The 18592-nt window shown below is 40.1% G+C and overlaps 1 protein-coding gene across 2 annotated transcripts in view; it reads left to right on the top strand.

Annotated features, from left to right (window-relative positions):
* TMEM163 (transmembrane protein 163) overlaps nucleotides 1-18592 on the top strand; it is a 95430-nt gene that overhangs the window by 52594 nt on the left and 24244 nt on the right. For both annotated transcript variants that reach the window (XM_082763039.1, XM_082763040.1), the window contains 2 exons: nucleotides 5685-5728; nucleotides 6839-6930. In XM_082763039.1, the coding sequence (XP_082619165.1) occupies nucleotides 5685-5728; nucleotides 6839-6930 (136 nt within the window). The remainder of the gene's footprint in view (nucleotides 1-5684; nucleotides 5729-6838; nucleotides 6931-18592) is intronic.

Consider the following 18592-nt stretch of genomic DNA (forward strand, 5'->3'; position numbering starts at 1 on the left):
ATTTATTTGTTTATTTTTGAGGTGATCCAGTTTGAAAACAGAAGGTTGGCATACGGCAAAGGAAGTACAGGAGTGTGTGAAGCAGTGGGATGCTGGACAGGAGGGCTCCTGCTTCCTCCCTGCTCTGCTCACAGCTTGGACGTGCTGCACGATTGCTGCTGCACGGGCTTTGGAGCATCCCTGGAAATTGTCGGTAACTCTGCCTTGCAGGAGTTGCCTGATTTCTGCTGTGTTTTTTTGTTTGTTTGTTTGTTTGTTTGTTTATTTTTTCAAAAAGCTTTTCCTGAATGAATAATTTCTAGCCTAGCTGTGCTGGAAAGAGTGCCGTGCACCACTGGCTGCTCTGGTGTACCTGATTTACCATTTCTTAGTGTTACATCTACCAAAGTGCGTCAGCGAAGGCTCGATGTTTATGGAAGTTATTTCAGCAGCTGTTAAAAGAGACATTATTTTTTTCTGAAATCAGGAACTGATTTATCTTCGGTCTGTGTCTCTTCATCAGTCTACGTTTGCTTGTTTTTTTTTATACTACTGGTATGCTCTTGGGGGCTGTTTACTGTGTATTGCAGAGAAAATTATTCATTGTTTTCTCCACGTGGATATTTTTTTTCATCTTCTGAAAGTAATAGCTTGTTTTTTCCAGTAGGAATATTTCATAATTCAAGATCTAACAACCAGAGAGCATAGTTCAGCCCTGCTCAGCTGCCAGGGCTGTTCTGCTCACTGGGGGGACCTGCCAGGGATGCTCTTTTTGTAGTGAAGAGGAGTATAATGAGTGACTACTCATCAGTCCCTTTGGGACAATGGCATCCATGCTGCCTGCCTGAAAGCCAGTCCTGTGAACAGGTAACTCCTGAAATGGGCGTCCTCTGGTCCTTTACAATAAGACAATGATGCAGTGACAAGACAGATATCATCAGAAAACATGGGAATTCCCTTAAGCAAAGGGAATTAAAGGAGAACTGATCCTTAATTATTTGTAAGAACCATGAAAAATAGATTTTGCAACAAACAGAGAAAAATGTATGATTTCTGTTTAAAAAAATCCTGGAGTCAGAGGTGATAATCATTAGTACTTTTGTTACAATGCCAGCAAACGGAAAAGGATTGTTTGGATTAAACTCCAAGAAAAAATTTTGCACAAGGCCATGAAGTTGTGCTGTTTGTTTATTTATTTATTTATTTATTTTTACTGTTAATAAATGGGAAAAATCTTCTCCTGGTACACACTTATAGTTCACTGAAGTAAATAAAGCTATGGAAATTTGTAGCTGCTAAAGATTCAACTATTGCAATAAAATTAAACAAAAGAGTATGAGCTGAGTACAAGGAAAGAATGAAAGATAGTCCTGGAAAATTTTATCGCTACCAATGGCAGCATTTGTCACCAACCTGAATCTGCAAAGATATGTAGGATACCTTGAGCTTTTTTTGTTTTGTTTTACTATGGAAGCAGTAAAGAAAAGTAACATCAAACAGAGTCACTCATTTACATCAAGGACCTCAGTCCTTTAAAAAAATGAAGGAAAGGGTAAAGCTGATTAATACTTTTGGTGGGATTGCACCTTTCTTTTTGAAGGAAAGGAGCTGTAAATCCTAGGTTCCTTGGCTTTGCTGCTTTAGTGCACATTAAGGTCCAGCTCTGCCTGCAGTCCAGGGAGCAGTAGAAGCAGGCTGGATGATGCAGTGCTGCTCTGAAGTGTGTAGGATGTGTGCAGAAAACAAATTCAGAAACTGGAAAAAAACAACAACTTGGAGGAGAGTGGTTTCTTGGCCTTACAGCCGTACCCTGGTCAGTGGCAGAGCTGAGGGAGGGTCTCCAAATCACACGCATCCTGCATCTTCTTCCCCCGGGACAGAAGTCTCCGAATGCCCTTCTGCACGTCGCTCTGCACAGAGACTTCCAGACAGGTGGAAAGATCAGCACTCCTATGTATCTATCATAACTCGACTGAGATTAAGGGCCAAGTTTAATATCGTAACTCTCTGGGGCTCAAGGTCAAAGTTATGCTTTCACTTGAAACCAAACTGGTACAATGGTATTGCCCAGAATTAAGGGTCTTTACCACAGGGATATCATTATAAAACTGGCAAAGTCTTCACATTTTGTACAGATAGGGTTGGTACAGTTTTGTCTTTTTAACTTTCAGACAGAAACACGAGTGTAGGAACACGATGCTGATGGACAGCACGGGATCTACCCACGCAGATTCGATGTCTGGCAGAGTCAGCTCCGAGGTACCGGGTGTTCAGCAGCTATTTGCAGCTCCCCTGCTTATTGCAGATACTGCAGGCGTGTGCATAAACATCTGTAAATCTTGCTTTCCTAAAATTTCTGTGTGGGGAAAACTTGGTACCTGGGGAAAGGCATGTGTACCTGCTGGCCCTGCTGTGCATTAGTAGGGGTCAGTACAAGCAGTAAAGGACTCAAGCCATGTCTGCTCTTGGTGTTTTGTTGTTGTGAGGGACTTTTTGTGGATTTTTAAAAAAGTTTTTCTCCTTTGGTTTTCTGTGCTTGGATTTACTTTGAAATATTTATTGTAATACTAGGTTTTGATGTTGTGCCAACACCAGGAGATGAAAAGACAGCACTTCAGTTTCGCTTGGGATTCAGTGCAGCTCTAAGCTCTCTTGCTCGCGACTGCACAACCTGCACGATGTGCATGGTAATACACACAGAAATAAACCCAACACTTCGAGTGATGCTTAAACTGCCTGCCTGGTTTCTGCCAAGTGCAGGTCGTGTGCATTGAAGCCCGATCATTTATATGCTGACTCTCACGTGTGCCTTTCAAAGGGCTACCTTTAAAGTGAACGCTAGGTGGATTATCTCATCAAGAAGCTTCTGAAAAACACTTTCCCCTCTCTAAATTGGTAATAGGAGATTTCGGGACAGACGGAGGAGGTGCTTTTATGTACCTTCCTTCTGATAAGCCAGACCCAGAGATTTCCGGCTGGGAGAGCAGGAGGCAGAGTTATTTCTGTCCTATTTCTTGCCTCACTGGGTTGTGCAGAAAGGTGCCTGTGCTCTCCCCAGTCTCGGGTACCTGTAGGTCTGGGTTTTCCAGGACTATGTTTTAGATGGGTTAAACCTGGCAAAGGCTGGCAGGAGACTGGGTAGCTGAAGAGCTGAATTGGCGTGGTTTGTTAGGGGCATAACCATGTGTTTTTTCTGGGGTACATGGGAACAAGAATGGGAAAAAAAATATTTTTTTCTGAGGACAGAATTTATGGGAAAAGGGGGTATTTCTCTTTATTTGGAATTACTTTGGAGGGGGTGAAGGAGCTGTAGTAAAATCTGACCTGGCTCTTGGCAGACTTCACAGATTGATGTCACTGTACAGGTGGAGACAGTGCTAGCTTTGTGTCTCACTATGCTGCCTCTATTTTTAGGTTCTGGCTGCTTGGAAGTTCTGTTTACAAATGTCTGGGAAATGCATTAGGATTATCTCCTTTGTTTTCGAGGTAACAAAATGCTGCCCAATTCAGCCAATTGAATAGCTAAAAGCTGGCTCCCCCAGTCATGTTGCTGGAGCTGCTGAATGCATGCAGGGACTCCACAGGATTTTTAAGCTACCCACTCTGCTCTTTCCTCATTGCTTGTTTCCTACCATCATCCTGATTCAATATGGAGATCAGGAATCTGTGTGTTCTGTTTTGTTTTAATATCAGGGAGTCACCTGGGAATAACTGAGCATGTATATCAAGGAGAAAGGGGGCAAACCCCTCACCTCGTGATCTATTCCTGTGCACAGCAGTGATGCTGCGGTCATGAGGACCACTTCTGGTCCTCAGTCCATCACCCAGGGGTCTCAGGTGCTGGGATGGTAACAAGAACTTCCCCAAAAGCCCTTTTCTCAGGGCATAGGATGGGAGCCGGTGGTTGTTTTTATGGGAGGTGGTTGGACTGGCCACATCCAGTAGTCAATGCCCTGTATGCAACTATTGCAGTTGATTTCTTTGCCATAGAGCCTAGACTGCTGGACAGAGATCCCGTGTAAGCTGGAGTGATTTACTGGTGAACTTTATAACTGTACTTGTCAGCTGGAAGGATTAACGTGCTTAAATCACTGCTGAAGGTACTTTACCATCGTTATTTGACATGGAAAGAATGACAAATGGGTTGTTAAAACCGGTATGTAATTAAATAACACAAAAATACATCTTCCCCTTGCTTAAATGGTCCTATTTTTATTATAGTCTTTTACCACTACAAGTTAGTACTGAAAGGATACCCAAGCATAACAGTCCTTGGAAAGTCTTTTCTACCGATCTTATTCACTGGCTAGCAAGAAGGTTTGAGCAGACTTGTGACACTGTTGGTCCAGTAATTAACCAATGATTAATTCTTGGTTTTAATTCCTGTTTCAGATAGCTCAGGCCAAGCAGATTGTACATTAGTGCTGTGGGTATGCACTGTGGTAGAATACATAAAAATAAAGACAGCTAGGCTTTAAAGGCACTAAATATATCTCCTAAAGCATTCTTAAGATGTATCTCCCACAGAAACCCAGTTTAGTACTCATTTTTAAGGGAACCACAGAGTTAATGTTTTAAATCTGGATTAGGGCAGGGGGAAAAAAGCTGGAAAATTAGTCAAAATTGGGGAGAGAAATCCACTTTAGAGGCAGTCCAGAGACACAGTAGGAAGAAAGTGGCTTTAAATGGCATCACATGAAAACAATAACTACTGGCACAGGGCAGGCACACGTGTGCCTGTGAGTGCCCATGTTTTTGATGCAGCCTATGCAATTCTGGGAACTGGATGACTCTAAGGAGGTATGCTTTGGGAATCTGATAGGAAACATATTTTTATGCAGTAAAGTGTTCAAATTTGCAGCTGGAACACTGCAAGCTGGTGTCAGCTTGTCAAGTGGAGCTCTTGCCTGGCGCATCTGACCAAGGAGTACAGCCTATTTTTGCACCTAGGAGCTGAAGTGTGGGAAATCATGATTTAGTAATGAGAGGCAGCTCTAAATCCATACTTCCTGCTTGAGTATGCTTCAACTTTGAGAATAAAAGCAAATCTGGAAAGGAACTTGATGACTTTTCTTTGTTTTTTGGTCAGCTGTAATGAGAAAGTCCAAATATTTGTGGTATCTTTTGTGCTTGTAGCCAGAGCTACGTCTTAGATGAATAAGAAAAGGGGTATTTATTCCAAGATTTGAATCACTGATTATCCAATAAGTGCCACAGAACTCTAGTTTGCCATTAATGAAAAAAGATTTTGGCAAAAAGGATGGCAGTCAAGGTGCCTGGATGGACCTCCATAATTTTCTGGCAGTGAATTCATTCTCAAAGAGGTGGACTTCGTGCCCCGGTGGAGCAAAAATCACTCTGAGACATGAAATTTCTGAGAGTTTCAAACTGTGGTTTCAACATATTTTTACCCAAAACCTCATCCAAAAGGCAGCATACTTCATAAACACACAGTTTCTGAATGCTGTGGTAAACTTTGTCCCATTCCTGTTTTGGAAGAAAGAAAAGCATCTTGAGTGACCTAACCATGTCCTGGAGCATGAGGTCTTCCTCATAGACCTTCTGTAAGTGTGGGTCAGATCTTTCTAGTGGCAGCTGGGTGAAACTAAGCCCATGTGTTGAAACTAATTTGTAGCTTCCAGGTGAGATAAAAAGAAAGGATAAAACAAATTAATTGATTCTAAATGATGTTTTCTTTCCTTTAGCTGTCTCCGTAATGAGATACAGTGCATCATCATTTGGATTTGCTGTAAGTAGAGATACAACTTAAATATTCCCTAACTTTTTTTTCATCTTTCTGAACATGAAATACTCTATTTTTTTATTGTAAGTTCTTGGTAAGGTTTGCAAAATCACTGATGGTTAGAAAAATTAATGTTGGAGTCTGATGATGGAAGGGATAGTAAAAATATTTTCATTACACTTTTTCAGTTTCTGCCTATTAAGTCTTACACTGGAGTTAATATTGATATTTATATCTCATCTTTGATAGGTAATATCCACCAGATATGGTTTTCTTTTACAAAATCTATCAACTTACTCGGTTTCCTTGTTGAACTTGAGCCAAATTCTGAAGTTCCTTCTGAATTTTGCATGACCTTGCTGTTGAAGTCTATAGCAAAACTTCTGTTGACTTCTGTTGATACCTTCTTCTTTAATTGCTGCCATGACTTTCCTGATCGGTGGCAGAGCAAAAAATTCCTTATGACATACAAAATGCCTGTTTTCAAACATTTTAGCCTTTAAATTTGAAGGTTAGATGAACTCCATAGGAAGTTTGACTTGGGTATGAAAGTTCTTACAGGGGGTCAAGCATGTTTTTTTGCAATTTTTAGGTGTTACCTAACATCATGTCTTCATTTGCTGGAAATACAAACCTTCTCTGTCTTGCTGATGATATAGAATAATATGAAATCTCGATAAAATGGGATTTTGAAAAAAAAGTTAATATTTCCTTGCTTTGAAACCAAACCTACTGAAGAAAAATAGTGAATTTCCAGGGAAAAGCAATGTTTGACAGGCATTTTCAATCACTTTTAGAGTCCTTGCATATGAATATATTAATAATTTAACTCTTGTGGTGCCACAGTGGCAGTTTTTTTTTGAACTCCTTCACAGGTGATGGATTACAAATAAATGTTCTTGATCCCTTGATGACTTAATGAGCTCTGAAGTGTATCATTGTGCAATAACACATGGCAAAAATGTGAAGATCAATTTAATGAATGTAAATCCTACATTCATTAAAATGATTTATTTGAAGCTGCGTTGTGCCTGTGCAGCAGGATGGTAAATGCATTCCTCCTGGTACAGGGCGTATTAATGGCCCACAAGCCGATTGACTCTGTATCTCTTTCAGTTTGATGCTACCCTGGATGTTTTGTCATCAGCGATAGTTTTGTGGCGTTACAGCAACGCAGCTGCTGTACATTCTGCACACAGGGAGTACATGTAAGTACACTTAATTACTTTTGGCTTTGATAAAGGCCTGCAGAGCTTTTGCTGTCAAGCTGTGATGTTACAGATTCCAGAGCTTTGGCAAAAAAAGTTTCGTCCTGTCAGCAAGAATTCATTCCTTGTGCCCATTTACTGCTTGCACCCAAACAGGCAGCCTGTACTTGGGCAGACCTCCCTGTGACTAGGATTTTCTTTTCAGCCAATACAGTAATTGTTAGGGCTTTGTTTGTTGTTCTTGTTGTTGTTGTTGTTTGCTGTTTTTCTCCTTGCAGCATCTGTATCAGATGAAATGTATTTGCAGTCTGTAATGGATACGTAAATCTCTTATTTTGCATTTTTCTCCATTACTCTTACCATTCTTATCATATCCCTTTAAAATTGGTGTTTATATTATTAAAAAAACCCTTAACAAAACTTGAATTCACATTGTGATGTTGAACCCCTTCTCTTTGAATGCAGATGACTTCAGCTGCTAGAGATATTATTAGAAGTTGAGGTTAACATCTGATAAGATCAAGCCTCTTTTAGTGTTATGATAGTAGGGTGACGTAGTTTACTTGTGCTGCTGTACAAAGAGAGGGAAATACACACAGAAATTTGCTTTTATTGTCGAACTACTGCGGTTTTAGTAAGAGTTCAACAATATTTGTATGTCTTCTTTATGGAAAAAGGTGTATGCTGGCAAAGGAGGAATATTTAATTATTGTTTTATGAATCTTATGGGGAAAAAAATCTTTAGTTTGCAGAGCAGCATTGATCACAATGGAGGTTGTATTCTGCGTCATTTCACTGTGTAGCATTTCTGCTGGCAATACGTGTGGTAGCTGAGAAGATCAGGTGGAGATTGGCTGGGGAATTATTCCAGCTAGTGCTTTTGCCTCCGACTCTATATTTATGGTACATCAAGATGGAAAACTGTATTGCATTTATCTGCCTTGTTTCTGTTCTGTGCTGCCATTGCAAGCAGTCCCCCATCTGGCTTGTTTGAAGATAATTCCACTATCCCCTGGAAAGGACTGCAATTAGGGGGGATAAGGTGTTCTTGTCCTGAAACATGTCTAATGAAGTCCCTTCCACAAAAGGTGATGCCTGATGAAACTGGCCTTTTATATGACCTATGGAATCAAGGAAAAATACACAGAGGGGACTATAACTTGTCTCCGTAGTCCTTTCCTAAAAACTAAGAAAACAGTGAGCAGTATTTTTAAATGCATTAACTCAGGCTCATGCAACAGCTTGCCAATGCTGTGAATCCTTTTCTGGCGGGGTTCCATACAGAACGGTTGGGAATAAAAGGCCATAGAAGATTGATGTGGCATTGATTCATAAAAATAAATCCAGAAATGTGTGATTAAAATTAGTCTTCCTGCACAAATTTGGAGATCTTAACAGACATTTCCTGGGTATCTTGCTTTTGTGGGCGTCCACAGAGATTCCTGTCAACATTTAATTAACATATTTTTGAAATCTCCTTCTGCTGAGCTTTTTCAAGTGAACATTGTAAAGTAGTTTATAGAGAAAATAAATCCCAATACAAAAGAAGAATCAACATATCCCTATGGCTAAGCCAGCAAAGTGAACAAGCAAAGTGGCAAACATATTTTCCTGCTTTTTATGCTCATTTTTAATTGCTTTCATAGAATCCCTCTGCTTTACATAAAGCTAAATTAAGTCAATGAATTACTTGCCATGCCCTCTAGTTGAAGACAGCTAAGGTTACATGATGAGATCAGAACGGAGTGAAAGAATATTGCCATATGCTGGGAATATTAATCACTGCTTAGGCAGTCTGGTTATTGCTCAGTTTCTAGATTTGACAAGAGAATCATCATTGCATGGCCAAGCAAAGAGATGGCTGGATCTCTTAAGGCAGTTCCTACTGGGTCAGATTTTTAGGGGAAGCACATTTCTAATTTCCTGTTGTGTGTAATCAGCCTCTTGCCTGAAACCCCAAATGCAATTATTTTTTCCTCTACACTGAGAAAATGTTGCATGGCTCCTCCTGGCTGCTTTCTTAACTTGTAAATAATTTGTGAATCACGTGCGCTATAACTACACCTGTTCTTTCACAGTCCGTGTTTTCTCTGTGCCAGTGCCTCAGTGGGAAAGTCTGCTTTAAGCCCCCCGGACGGTTTGGTCATAATTCCTGCAGGTGCTGCTGTCATGCTGTGCGTTATTCGTGTTTCTGTGTGCCTAGCCATGCTTTGCCTTAGTGGAGAAGCTACAAGCCTGTGCAAAACTCAGCTTTTCGGTAAACACATTATTACTGTTTACCAGAGAAAGGTATGCCACAGTGTGTGCAGTTTAGTTCTTTATCTATAGGTCTTTTATTCATTTAAATATTATATTTATGTATATCCTAATGTACCTGAAAATAATCTGTATTCTTAAGTTCTTTACCAGGAGTCAAATGAAATTGCCAATAGATTACATGTTGCAAATGTATAAAAATTCATGTTATATAATCTTGACAGCTGAAGATTGATCCAGAACCTGCTGAAATCAGTGGGAAGCCTTTCCTGGAAGGGCAAAGTTGGATCCAATCCTGTTAGACTTTGTGGAGAGAGGGCATCAACGTAGAATGAAAAACGAAACCCCAGAAAAAGATACAGGGAATACAGCCTGACTCATGATATGTGATGAATTAAATGCTTACAATAAAATCCTAGGATAGAAAAGAACTGCGTAATCTTGCTAAGATGCAGCCATATGGAAGTGAGATGCAGCATTTTGTGAGCTGGTACGGGAAGGAGCAGTAGAAAAAGCACTTGCTGTGCCAAGTGCTGTTAAGCTGAACTGATGCATTTCCATTTGACTTCAGGGGGCTGTAGTTTTGTAACTACCAAGAAAATTTGTCCTGCTGATTCATTTTTGCTAGTGTGTTTGATTCTTCTTTTCTGGGGCAAGAGGAGAACTTTCTTGGTGTACATGTGACTGAAGTTATACAACATACATCTTTGCTGATTCTCTTGGTAGTTCAGCTAGAGTAATCTCAAATATAACTCACCTTTGGGATTCACCCCACTTGAAAACTCCTTGCAATCGATGGCCTGAGGAGCTGAGGCTCACAGGCCTTTCAAGTATTTATTGATGGAGAATTTTTCATGAGAAGGTATATCTGGTTAGGTTCAAGTTCCAGCTTTAATTATGATGAAATATTTATGCTTTATTTTTAGATATACCAAGTGGCTTTGAAAATAGAGTGAATATTCACAAGGATCAGGTATAAGCCCCTGTAAGATTGTAAGGTGTATGAGATGCTGCTTGAGTCTATCTAGCCGGCTCATTAATAGCATCTAGGAGTGGGGTGGACGTTTGGTATGCTTGTGACTGGTACTTTTGGGATAGTTTCTCACTATCTTTCTGTTTTGGCAATCAAATACAAGAGGGCAAAATCTTGCAATCAATTTGCTTTCCAGCGGGCCATAACCAGTGTACAAATACTCTGGTGTATTCTGCCCTCCAGTTAATCTTTAGCAACACAATCGTTTCTTGGGTTGCTGAAGCAAACCTAAATTTTGTTGAAGGGAGAAATTCGTTGAAATTGATGTGGTAGCAGTGGTTTTTCATGTACATAAACTCAGTAAATAGCAGTAGATGCCATTTCTTAATAGAAGACCGAGCCATTAGGGACCTGGGAAATGTCTCATGCGAGGCTGAAATAGTAACTAGCTGAACAGCCAAAGGGCAGCTCTTTGATCGGGGAAACTCAGGGATGAAGGATTGGACTGGAGTGATGGAACTGGGGCTGAGGAGGAGACAGTGAGAACCACCACTAAACAAGGAGACTGAGAAGCAGAATAACAAAGTTTGGGCACACAGCCTCGTGAAAAATCAGTAAAAGACGGAGCTTTTTATGTGTAGGTAGTTGGAAAAGGCTCAAAACTGTGAACAAAAGGAAGTTTGATTCCCGTCTGTTCAGGGAAACAGGACTTTGCTCTCCCTAAATTAATGCTGTTGGCAGCCTACTTGGGTCAAGCAGAAATGCTACTTTTTAGGTTATAAAGCAACAAACCTGCTAGATTACAGAGCTACAATTGCATTTCTCTGCAGTGCAGGGGCTGAGTATCTGCTTATGTCCTCAGGGTCCATTGCTCCTCGGATTTTTTGGGGGGGCTATTTTTTATTTTATTTTATTTTAATTTATTTTATTTTTGGGCTTGTGTCTTCGGCATTGCAGAAACTAACTGTGCAGCGTATTTAACATGGTGATTTGTGACAGTTGCAGCTGGTGTTTATTATATATTATTTTGTTGATGGTGCCAGCTTAAATTCTGTGTTTCCCAAGAAGCAGTCTGTCAACATCTTTCTTAACCCAGTGCCAGAGTAAATAAGAAACCTTACTGTTAATGAGCATGCTGGATAAAGCCGAGAGCAAAATGCTCACATTTCTTTCACAGTTTTTTTGATTGTGTATGTCAGAGTGTATGTGTGCTAGTCCCACCTTCATTACTGTAATAAGAAAATGAAGTTGTACCATGGGCAAATAATTGCTAATGAACTCATAGTGCTCTGTGTTGCCATGACATGATACGTAATGAATGCAGATGTGTCTTTTATTCTGATGTTGGTGAAACTGTCATCCAAAGCATAGGCTGGAGAATTAAAATAACAGGAATTAGATGGAGGCTGCTGCGTGTCAGACAAGGCTGCAGATATCTGTCACACCTCCACTGCTGCTGAGAAAGCTTTGCGCTGGGTGCAAATAGGCGTTCCTGTCTGCAATGGAGCAGCGTATTAGTCTGGAGTGCTTGTTCTCTGTGGCTAAGATGACACGTGGAAGAGTAGGTGGCTTAAATTATCTCCCTTCCTGTACCTGTTTTGCATATCTTTTCTCACTTTACGCTAGGTTTAAAAACAATGGATCAGGAACTGGGAAGGTCTTGCAGTCTTTCCAGCCTTGCTATTAGACATTGTCTAAAAGCTTCGCCATGTGTCAGTAACTTAACTTTCATCTCTGTACATTATATCTCAGCTGTGGCAGCCAGATTTGAAACTGTCAGAGTGCTGGACTCATTGTCCAAGTGAAAAATGCCTGCCCTGAGGATTTGATTCTTAATAGGTTCTTAAATTATGGGGGGAATTAACCTGGGTTCTCACCTATTTTTACATTTTTTTCCAGAGAAGTGCATCTGTAAGAAATGCAAGAATGTCTGACTTAGTTGGAGCTACCTGTAGTAGTGCAGCTCCAGGTGCACTCATTATGTCTTATGTCATGGCAACACAGAGCAGCACGAGTTCATTAGGAATTATTTGCCCACTATGCGATTTAATTTTCTTATTACAGTAATAAAGGTAAGAATAGTCTGACACACTCAATCAAAAAATATCTCTAAGCAAGATATTTGACTGTTCCTGAGGGATGAAGCAAATAGGAAACCTGACTCATAATGGACATGCTAGATGCAACAATTAGAAAACCTCTCACATTTGTCCTTCACTACCCTACCCCTATGTTTAAGTAAGCTCACTGGTGAAGATGTACACCTGATTTCTCATCTGTGTGTGTTACACAACATATATGCACAGGCATGTATGTCAGAGAACTTCTCTAGAAATATGCTGTGTGGATATCCGTACACCTCAATTATCCACTGCGTATGGGTGTGTAATGAAGGGAAGGAGGAAGGAAGGGAGGGAGGAAGGGAAGAAAAGGAAGGAAAGAAGGAAAGAAGCAAGGAAGCAGGAAGGAAAAAAGGATGTTCTGACCCTTTCCTACGACTTTATGCACTAGATGTAAAATTTAGGGCTATGTGACAGTATGACAGGTAGATGGGGCAGGGCAGCAACTGGGCATGTAAATGCTGCAAATACTGCCAGGGACCAGTGGATGTTTTTTTCTAGGAGAAAGATACAGCTTTGAACAGTTGTTTTTTTTTTTTTTTTTTTTTTTTTTTTTTTAATAGTCATACATCTTCTTAGGCATGTGACCTTTGAAGAAGCCTAGTCAAGTGATCAGAAACCCTTAACAGTTGCTTAGTTACCTTCTCTCTGGAATTTAGAGTTAAATAAACAGCAATAATAAAACCATCTGTAAACGTCCTTGTAGTAAGTAGACATCCACCCTGAAAATACCTGAAGGAAGAGTCTTGCTGTAACGTTCCCTTTGTCGGCATGGGTAGCTTATGGATACAGATTTTCTTTTTACATCTTCTCCTGCTCTTTACTTTCTGGTGCATCACATTTTTGGAAGCTGGGGATGTCAGGCATGAAGTTGTATCGAGTGTGTGTGTGTTACATTTGGGCATGCAGTATGGGCATCATCATGTAACCTCCTTTTGCCCTCAGAGCTTAAAAGAGTTAGAAACTGCCCCTAATGGGAGGAAACAACTGTGGTACTGCCAGGTGAGGTCTGCCTCGGCTTTCTTTTCCTTTGATTCACAAGAAGAGAGCATGCTGATCTGCAGTGTCACAGGGTATGTTCTCTCATGATACAAAATAAGCAAACAAAACAAAAAACTGAACTTTTTCAGTATTTGTACATTATTTAAATTGTCACATGCAGATTAACTCCACTGTACTGGCTAGCCCTACTAAATGAGTGCTGTCAACGTAGGTAGTGTTGAATGAAAATAATCCTCTCAATGCAGACCCAACAGTATCAGCCACATCTGAAAGAACTGCGGATAATTTTGTCTATGCTGTACGTAAGAAAGAGATGCACAGATGGCAGAATCCACACCTGCCCACAGTTAAGGGCAAACCTCTGTGGCTGGAGGAAAAACTCTTTTGTGATGAGTGAAAGGAATAGCTAAGTGATCTGGAAAAACATCAAATGCACGGAGATTGCATGCCATCTGCAAAGAGCTCAGAATTGAACTGCAGATCTTGTGCAGTCCTCAGCTCTTGTGAGTTGGTCCTCCTGTGGCACGTGTGTGTCTCTGCTACCTGGAGGAGCACAGAGCAGAGTTTGTAAAATAAGTGTTTGAATATTTACTTTATAAGAGGAGAATTATTATTATTTTTTTAATCACTGAAAATTTGTAAACCATTTTTCTTCTGAAATACTTAGTCTGCAAATGCTGCATCCAGGTACAGTGCTGGATACAAGTTTCAGAGGTCCTGCATTAGACTGATTTGCAAGGCTGCATCCGTTCTTCATAAATCTATTATCCCCTATTCAGTCAAAAAGTGAAGCAATCATAAACTTTGCTCTTATCCAGGCAAAAATGCATGTATGCATACATTTAGGCACACACACACACAAAATTCTCACACATAGAATTTATATTAAATACGAAATAGCAAATGTATATATTTATACATTCTAAAATCTGTTTCAAAAAGTGTGGCATCTGTAGACTTGGCAATGATTTTACTAGAGCTAGATCCAAAATCTATTTAGTTTATGAAAGCCTCTCCTTTTACTTCACTAGTAGTTGATTAGGTGGTATTTGTGGTTACTGCCTAGTATGCACACACATACGTACTATGTAAAATATAATGTTCTGTGCTGCAATTTGATAATCCCCCTAAAAATGAGTATTACAGAAATTCTCAGAAGGCTTTAATTTCCAGCTTCAGAGGAAGGACAGGATCTTCGCTCACCTGCTATGTGGCTACTGAGACCAGGAGCTCTTCATGAGTTCTGATGGAGGTTGAAAGGCAGGCATGCCCTAAGTGCAATTGTACAGTCCAAACAGACCAGAAACTACAAAGCTGGTCCTAAGAGTTTTCAAAATCTCTGAGTTGCAGAGAAGTCTTTTAACCTAAAAGCAGATATTTAAGATATCATTTAAGATACAAGCAGATATTGGCAGATATATAATACCTAGAGAATCAAATTATTTGTGGAAATGATGTCTCATTTTAGCTGCATGATTTTAAAGGATGTTAATACCCTGTTCTTCAGCAACTAGTTACCTTTGCGAAGGTAATAAAAAGTTCTAGAAGACATTTTCTACATGAAATGGATCCCTAGCGTGGCTAACCTGGGTGTCAGATATAAACAGCATCTTCCTGCATGTTGTGGAAGGAGAGGTTAGGCCATGTGATAACACTGTATATGTTTTAATATAGTAAGTGAGGAAAGTGCTTTCAATGATAGTTTGGAATATGACTTGAAGCCCCTTTGGGTTGTAATTTGGAGATTTATTTATTTATTTATTTATTTATTTTGTGGTGAGGAAAAGGAGTGGGTGTAATGCTGCTGATCTGGATTCTGGCAGTTGGAGGTGGATTGGGACATGTGCAGTGAACATCGAGCTTACTTTGTTCCTGTGCATTTTGAAGCGACTCTCTTCACCCAGCAACAGGCAGGTGTAAAGACAGAACAGCTGTGATTATGTACAGCTTGGTGTCCAAGCCTTCATCAGTAACTAAACCTGATAACAAATAAGCCACACCACAAACATAAACAACCAGTACAACTGTCTGGCTGGGTACAAAGAAGCTTAATATCTAGCAGCAGAGTATGATGAAGAAGCAGGAACCTCCCTTGTCTCCCCTGATGTCTGTAAACCAAAATGAGCACTTTTAGCACCTTCTCTCTAAAATGTCCTCTGACTTCTTCCATTACCTGTTCTTGGTCCACCACCTTTTCTGACTTTGGCTTCTCTACTCTGCTGTACACTGTTCCCACCAGCCAGAAGCCACTGTTCTGCCCCCACAGAATAGCTTGTTGGTGACCAAGGGATTGGGTTTGTTCCTCTGAGTTCTCCCCCTTGCAGTATCAACATTCAGTTTTGCCTACCCTTACATCTTCGTCTGGCTGTGAGTGGAACTACATACTTGGCTACTGTCATCAGACTATAAGAGCTGCCGTAATAGAAATATTAAATGAAAGTAGCCTCGCTCTGTTGAAGCAGGCAGACTGCCTCTCATCTAGAAGTGTGGTGCAGGCTATTGCCAGCTCCAAGTTACTGCCTTGCAGTGTTGTGCCATATGACTTCCCCTGAATAACTGCATACATGATGCTCATGCTGTCACCCACTAATATTAAAGTCCTTTCAAATCGCATGGAAACAGGAATTAGCACATTTCTGGTCTTTATTAAATTAATTAGTTTTATCATTTTAATTTTGTTTCTTGCTTAAACTCCAGAGGATTCATTAGTGGGTTTATTCAGAGATTAAATCACATATCCATCACAAAACTGATTTGTTCAGCTTTGCTGAAATGTCTCATATTACTCATGGGTTTAGAAATCATATTGCACTTATTGGCCTGCAGCATCACATTTTAATGGTAACTTACAATTCCTTGCAAAGTTTCATGCTACCTCTTCACTCCAGCAGTGAAAACAGCCTGTAGAGACTGTAACATTGCCTTTTCTGTGGTCTATTAGTGCTAGAAGACCTTGAAAGAACCTTCAGAGATAAATGTTTTGTGGGTAAAGATCCATGGGATCATAGGATAATTCAGGTTGGAAGGGCCCTTTGAAGATCTGTAGCCCAACCTCCTGCTCAAAGCAGTCAGTCTGTGATCAGAACAGGTTACCCAGAGCTTTATCCAGGAGGCTCTTGAAAACTTCCAAGGATGGGGGCTGCACAATCTCGATGGGCAATCAGTTCTCGGGGTGGAAAGTCCGTTTCTTGTAGAGAAATACATCACGGTAAGGTTCTTAACAACCCAAAAGTCCAGAATTAAACTAAATTACAGTTAGCCATCTCTACCTGCAGGCTAAGGAAAGTTTGGGGCCTAATTCAGCCACAGGATGTATGTTTTCACTAAGGAACACCTGGGGCTTTTACATATTAGTACCACAAGCTGAGAACAAAAAGTGCAGTTATGTAAACTATTGATACAGCCTGGTGAGACTCGGTATTACCCGGGAAGAGAAAAGTGAGGAGGGAGAGCAATAAAATCGAACTTGTGGATATTGGAGGAAGCACACTCATGTGGGAAAAAGGTAAATTGAATGAGTGAATGAAATATAGATAAACTGAACACATATTATACAGTGTAAAGTAATCCAGGCTACGAGAGTTAAGGAGGGGCCAGGAATGATTGAACACAACTGACCAAAACCACTTTGGGATTGCTTTGTGGTGAAACTGGGAATCTGCACTAGCACCTAATGCAATGAAATGAGCTACCGCTGTATGCACCTATGTTGTCAGAGAGATTCACTCCACTAGAAGTTCTGTTGTAATGGGAAAGTTTAACTTCCAGATTTAGCCTAGTAAAAATGTCACGGGGATGTGCAGATGTGGGTTAGAGCTGAGCCAGTCTGAAATCATAGAGTCTTTTACTGCAGGTGTTGATTTGTGATTCCTGGTCCTCACAAACTACACCTTTGAAATCCTCAGCCAAAAATAATACCTGCAGATAGTTTGTTTTCTGCTCAAGATATTACTGTAGCTGTATTACCAGTAGAACTGAAAGCTTTTAAAAACCTGAATACATCTTTGCACTGAAGTCCTGTTTCGCTCTGATTCAGTATGCAGTGCCAGAGAACCAAAATAGCAAGATATTTAGTGACAGATATAATTGCTAAATGAGGAGGGAGGCCAGGTTTTTAATATTTCATTTTAGATGTATCAAGTTAGCAGAACTGGGAAGTAATTAGACTGCTACTGGCAATCTTGTATTATCCCGCATGGTGTCATCACATTGCAGGGACTATTTTAATGAATTTGAAGTGTGCTGGTAAAATTGGTTCCAGGATGTAACAGACAAACTACCAGGTACATGAGAATCTTTTTCCTCTCTACTGCCCCAAAGCAACAGTAGCTGTGAGCTGCTAAGAGAAGGCTAGTGCATATTTGCAGGTTGTGTTCACATGCATCCTTAATTTTTTTCTGAATCCTTAATTCTGCTGCACCCTCTCTGCTGCATATTAGAGCAGATTGACTTGAGAGGAGTAATTACCAAGAGCTTCATTACGGACCCTTGCTGGTACTGTGTCACTGTATTCCATTTGCCAGAAAGATAGAAGGATGATAATTAAGAAGCAAAGCACCTTCCAGTGGGTATTTTATAGCAGTGAATTGATATGAGGAAACCTCTGCTGTCACTCATCCTTGTGTAGCTTAGTAAAGATCCCTTCTGAGGTAATACATAGCAGAGATTGTTTCTGGGGGTGTATTCATAACTTTTCAATTATATTTATCTATTTATTTATTTTTCTTTCCAAATTGTTACAGAACATGTAGCTGAGTGTCTAAATCTGCAATCTTAATTCAGTTTGGCTGCTGCTTACACAGAAGAGCAAGTAATGGGCTGAATCTTGTAATGAGTAATCAGTGTGGCAAGAGCCATACAAGAGGTAAAATTGTTCTATTACATTGAAAAATAATCACCATTGAAATCTGAGTGAGATTGGACTTCAGTTCCAAGACTGAAATATCACAAGATTTTGCTCTTATCACTACCTGTAGAGAATCCTAACAAATGATTCCAAATGCAAGACAGAATTAAAGAGAAATCTGTGAATTAGTAGGCTATTTTGCTGTGTCTGCTAGATGCAAATGTATTGAATAGTTAGACTTTTTTTTTTTTTTCCCAAATTAAATCTGTGGCAAGAACGAAAAACAAAACAAAACAAAACAAAAAGATAACTAGATAACTTATTAATAGCAGCCTGAAAATACAGTTTGTGGAGTTGGAACCCCCTGAATCTCAGTCCTTTTCATAGCTACTTGCTTAAAAGCCATTAACGTATGCAAAATAACAAACTGTTGATTAAGGGAAAGACTATCAGCTGCCTGCTTTG

This window comes from Aythya marila, assembly GCF_965140915.1.
Source record: "Aythya marila genome assembly, chromosome: 6".
Taxonomy (NCBI): domain Eukaryota; kingdom Metazoa; phylum Chordata; class Aves; order Anseriformes; family Anatidae; genus Aythya; species Aythya marila.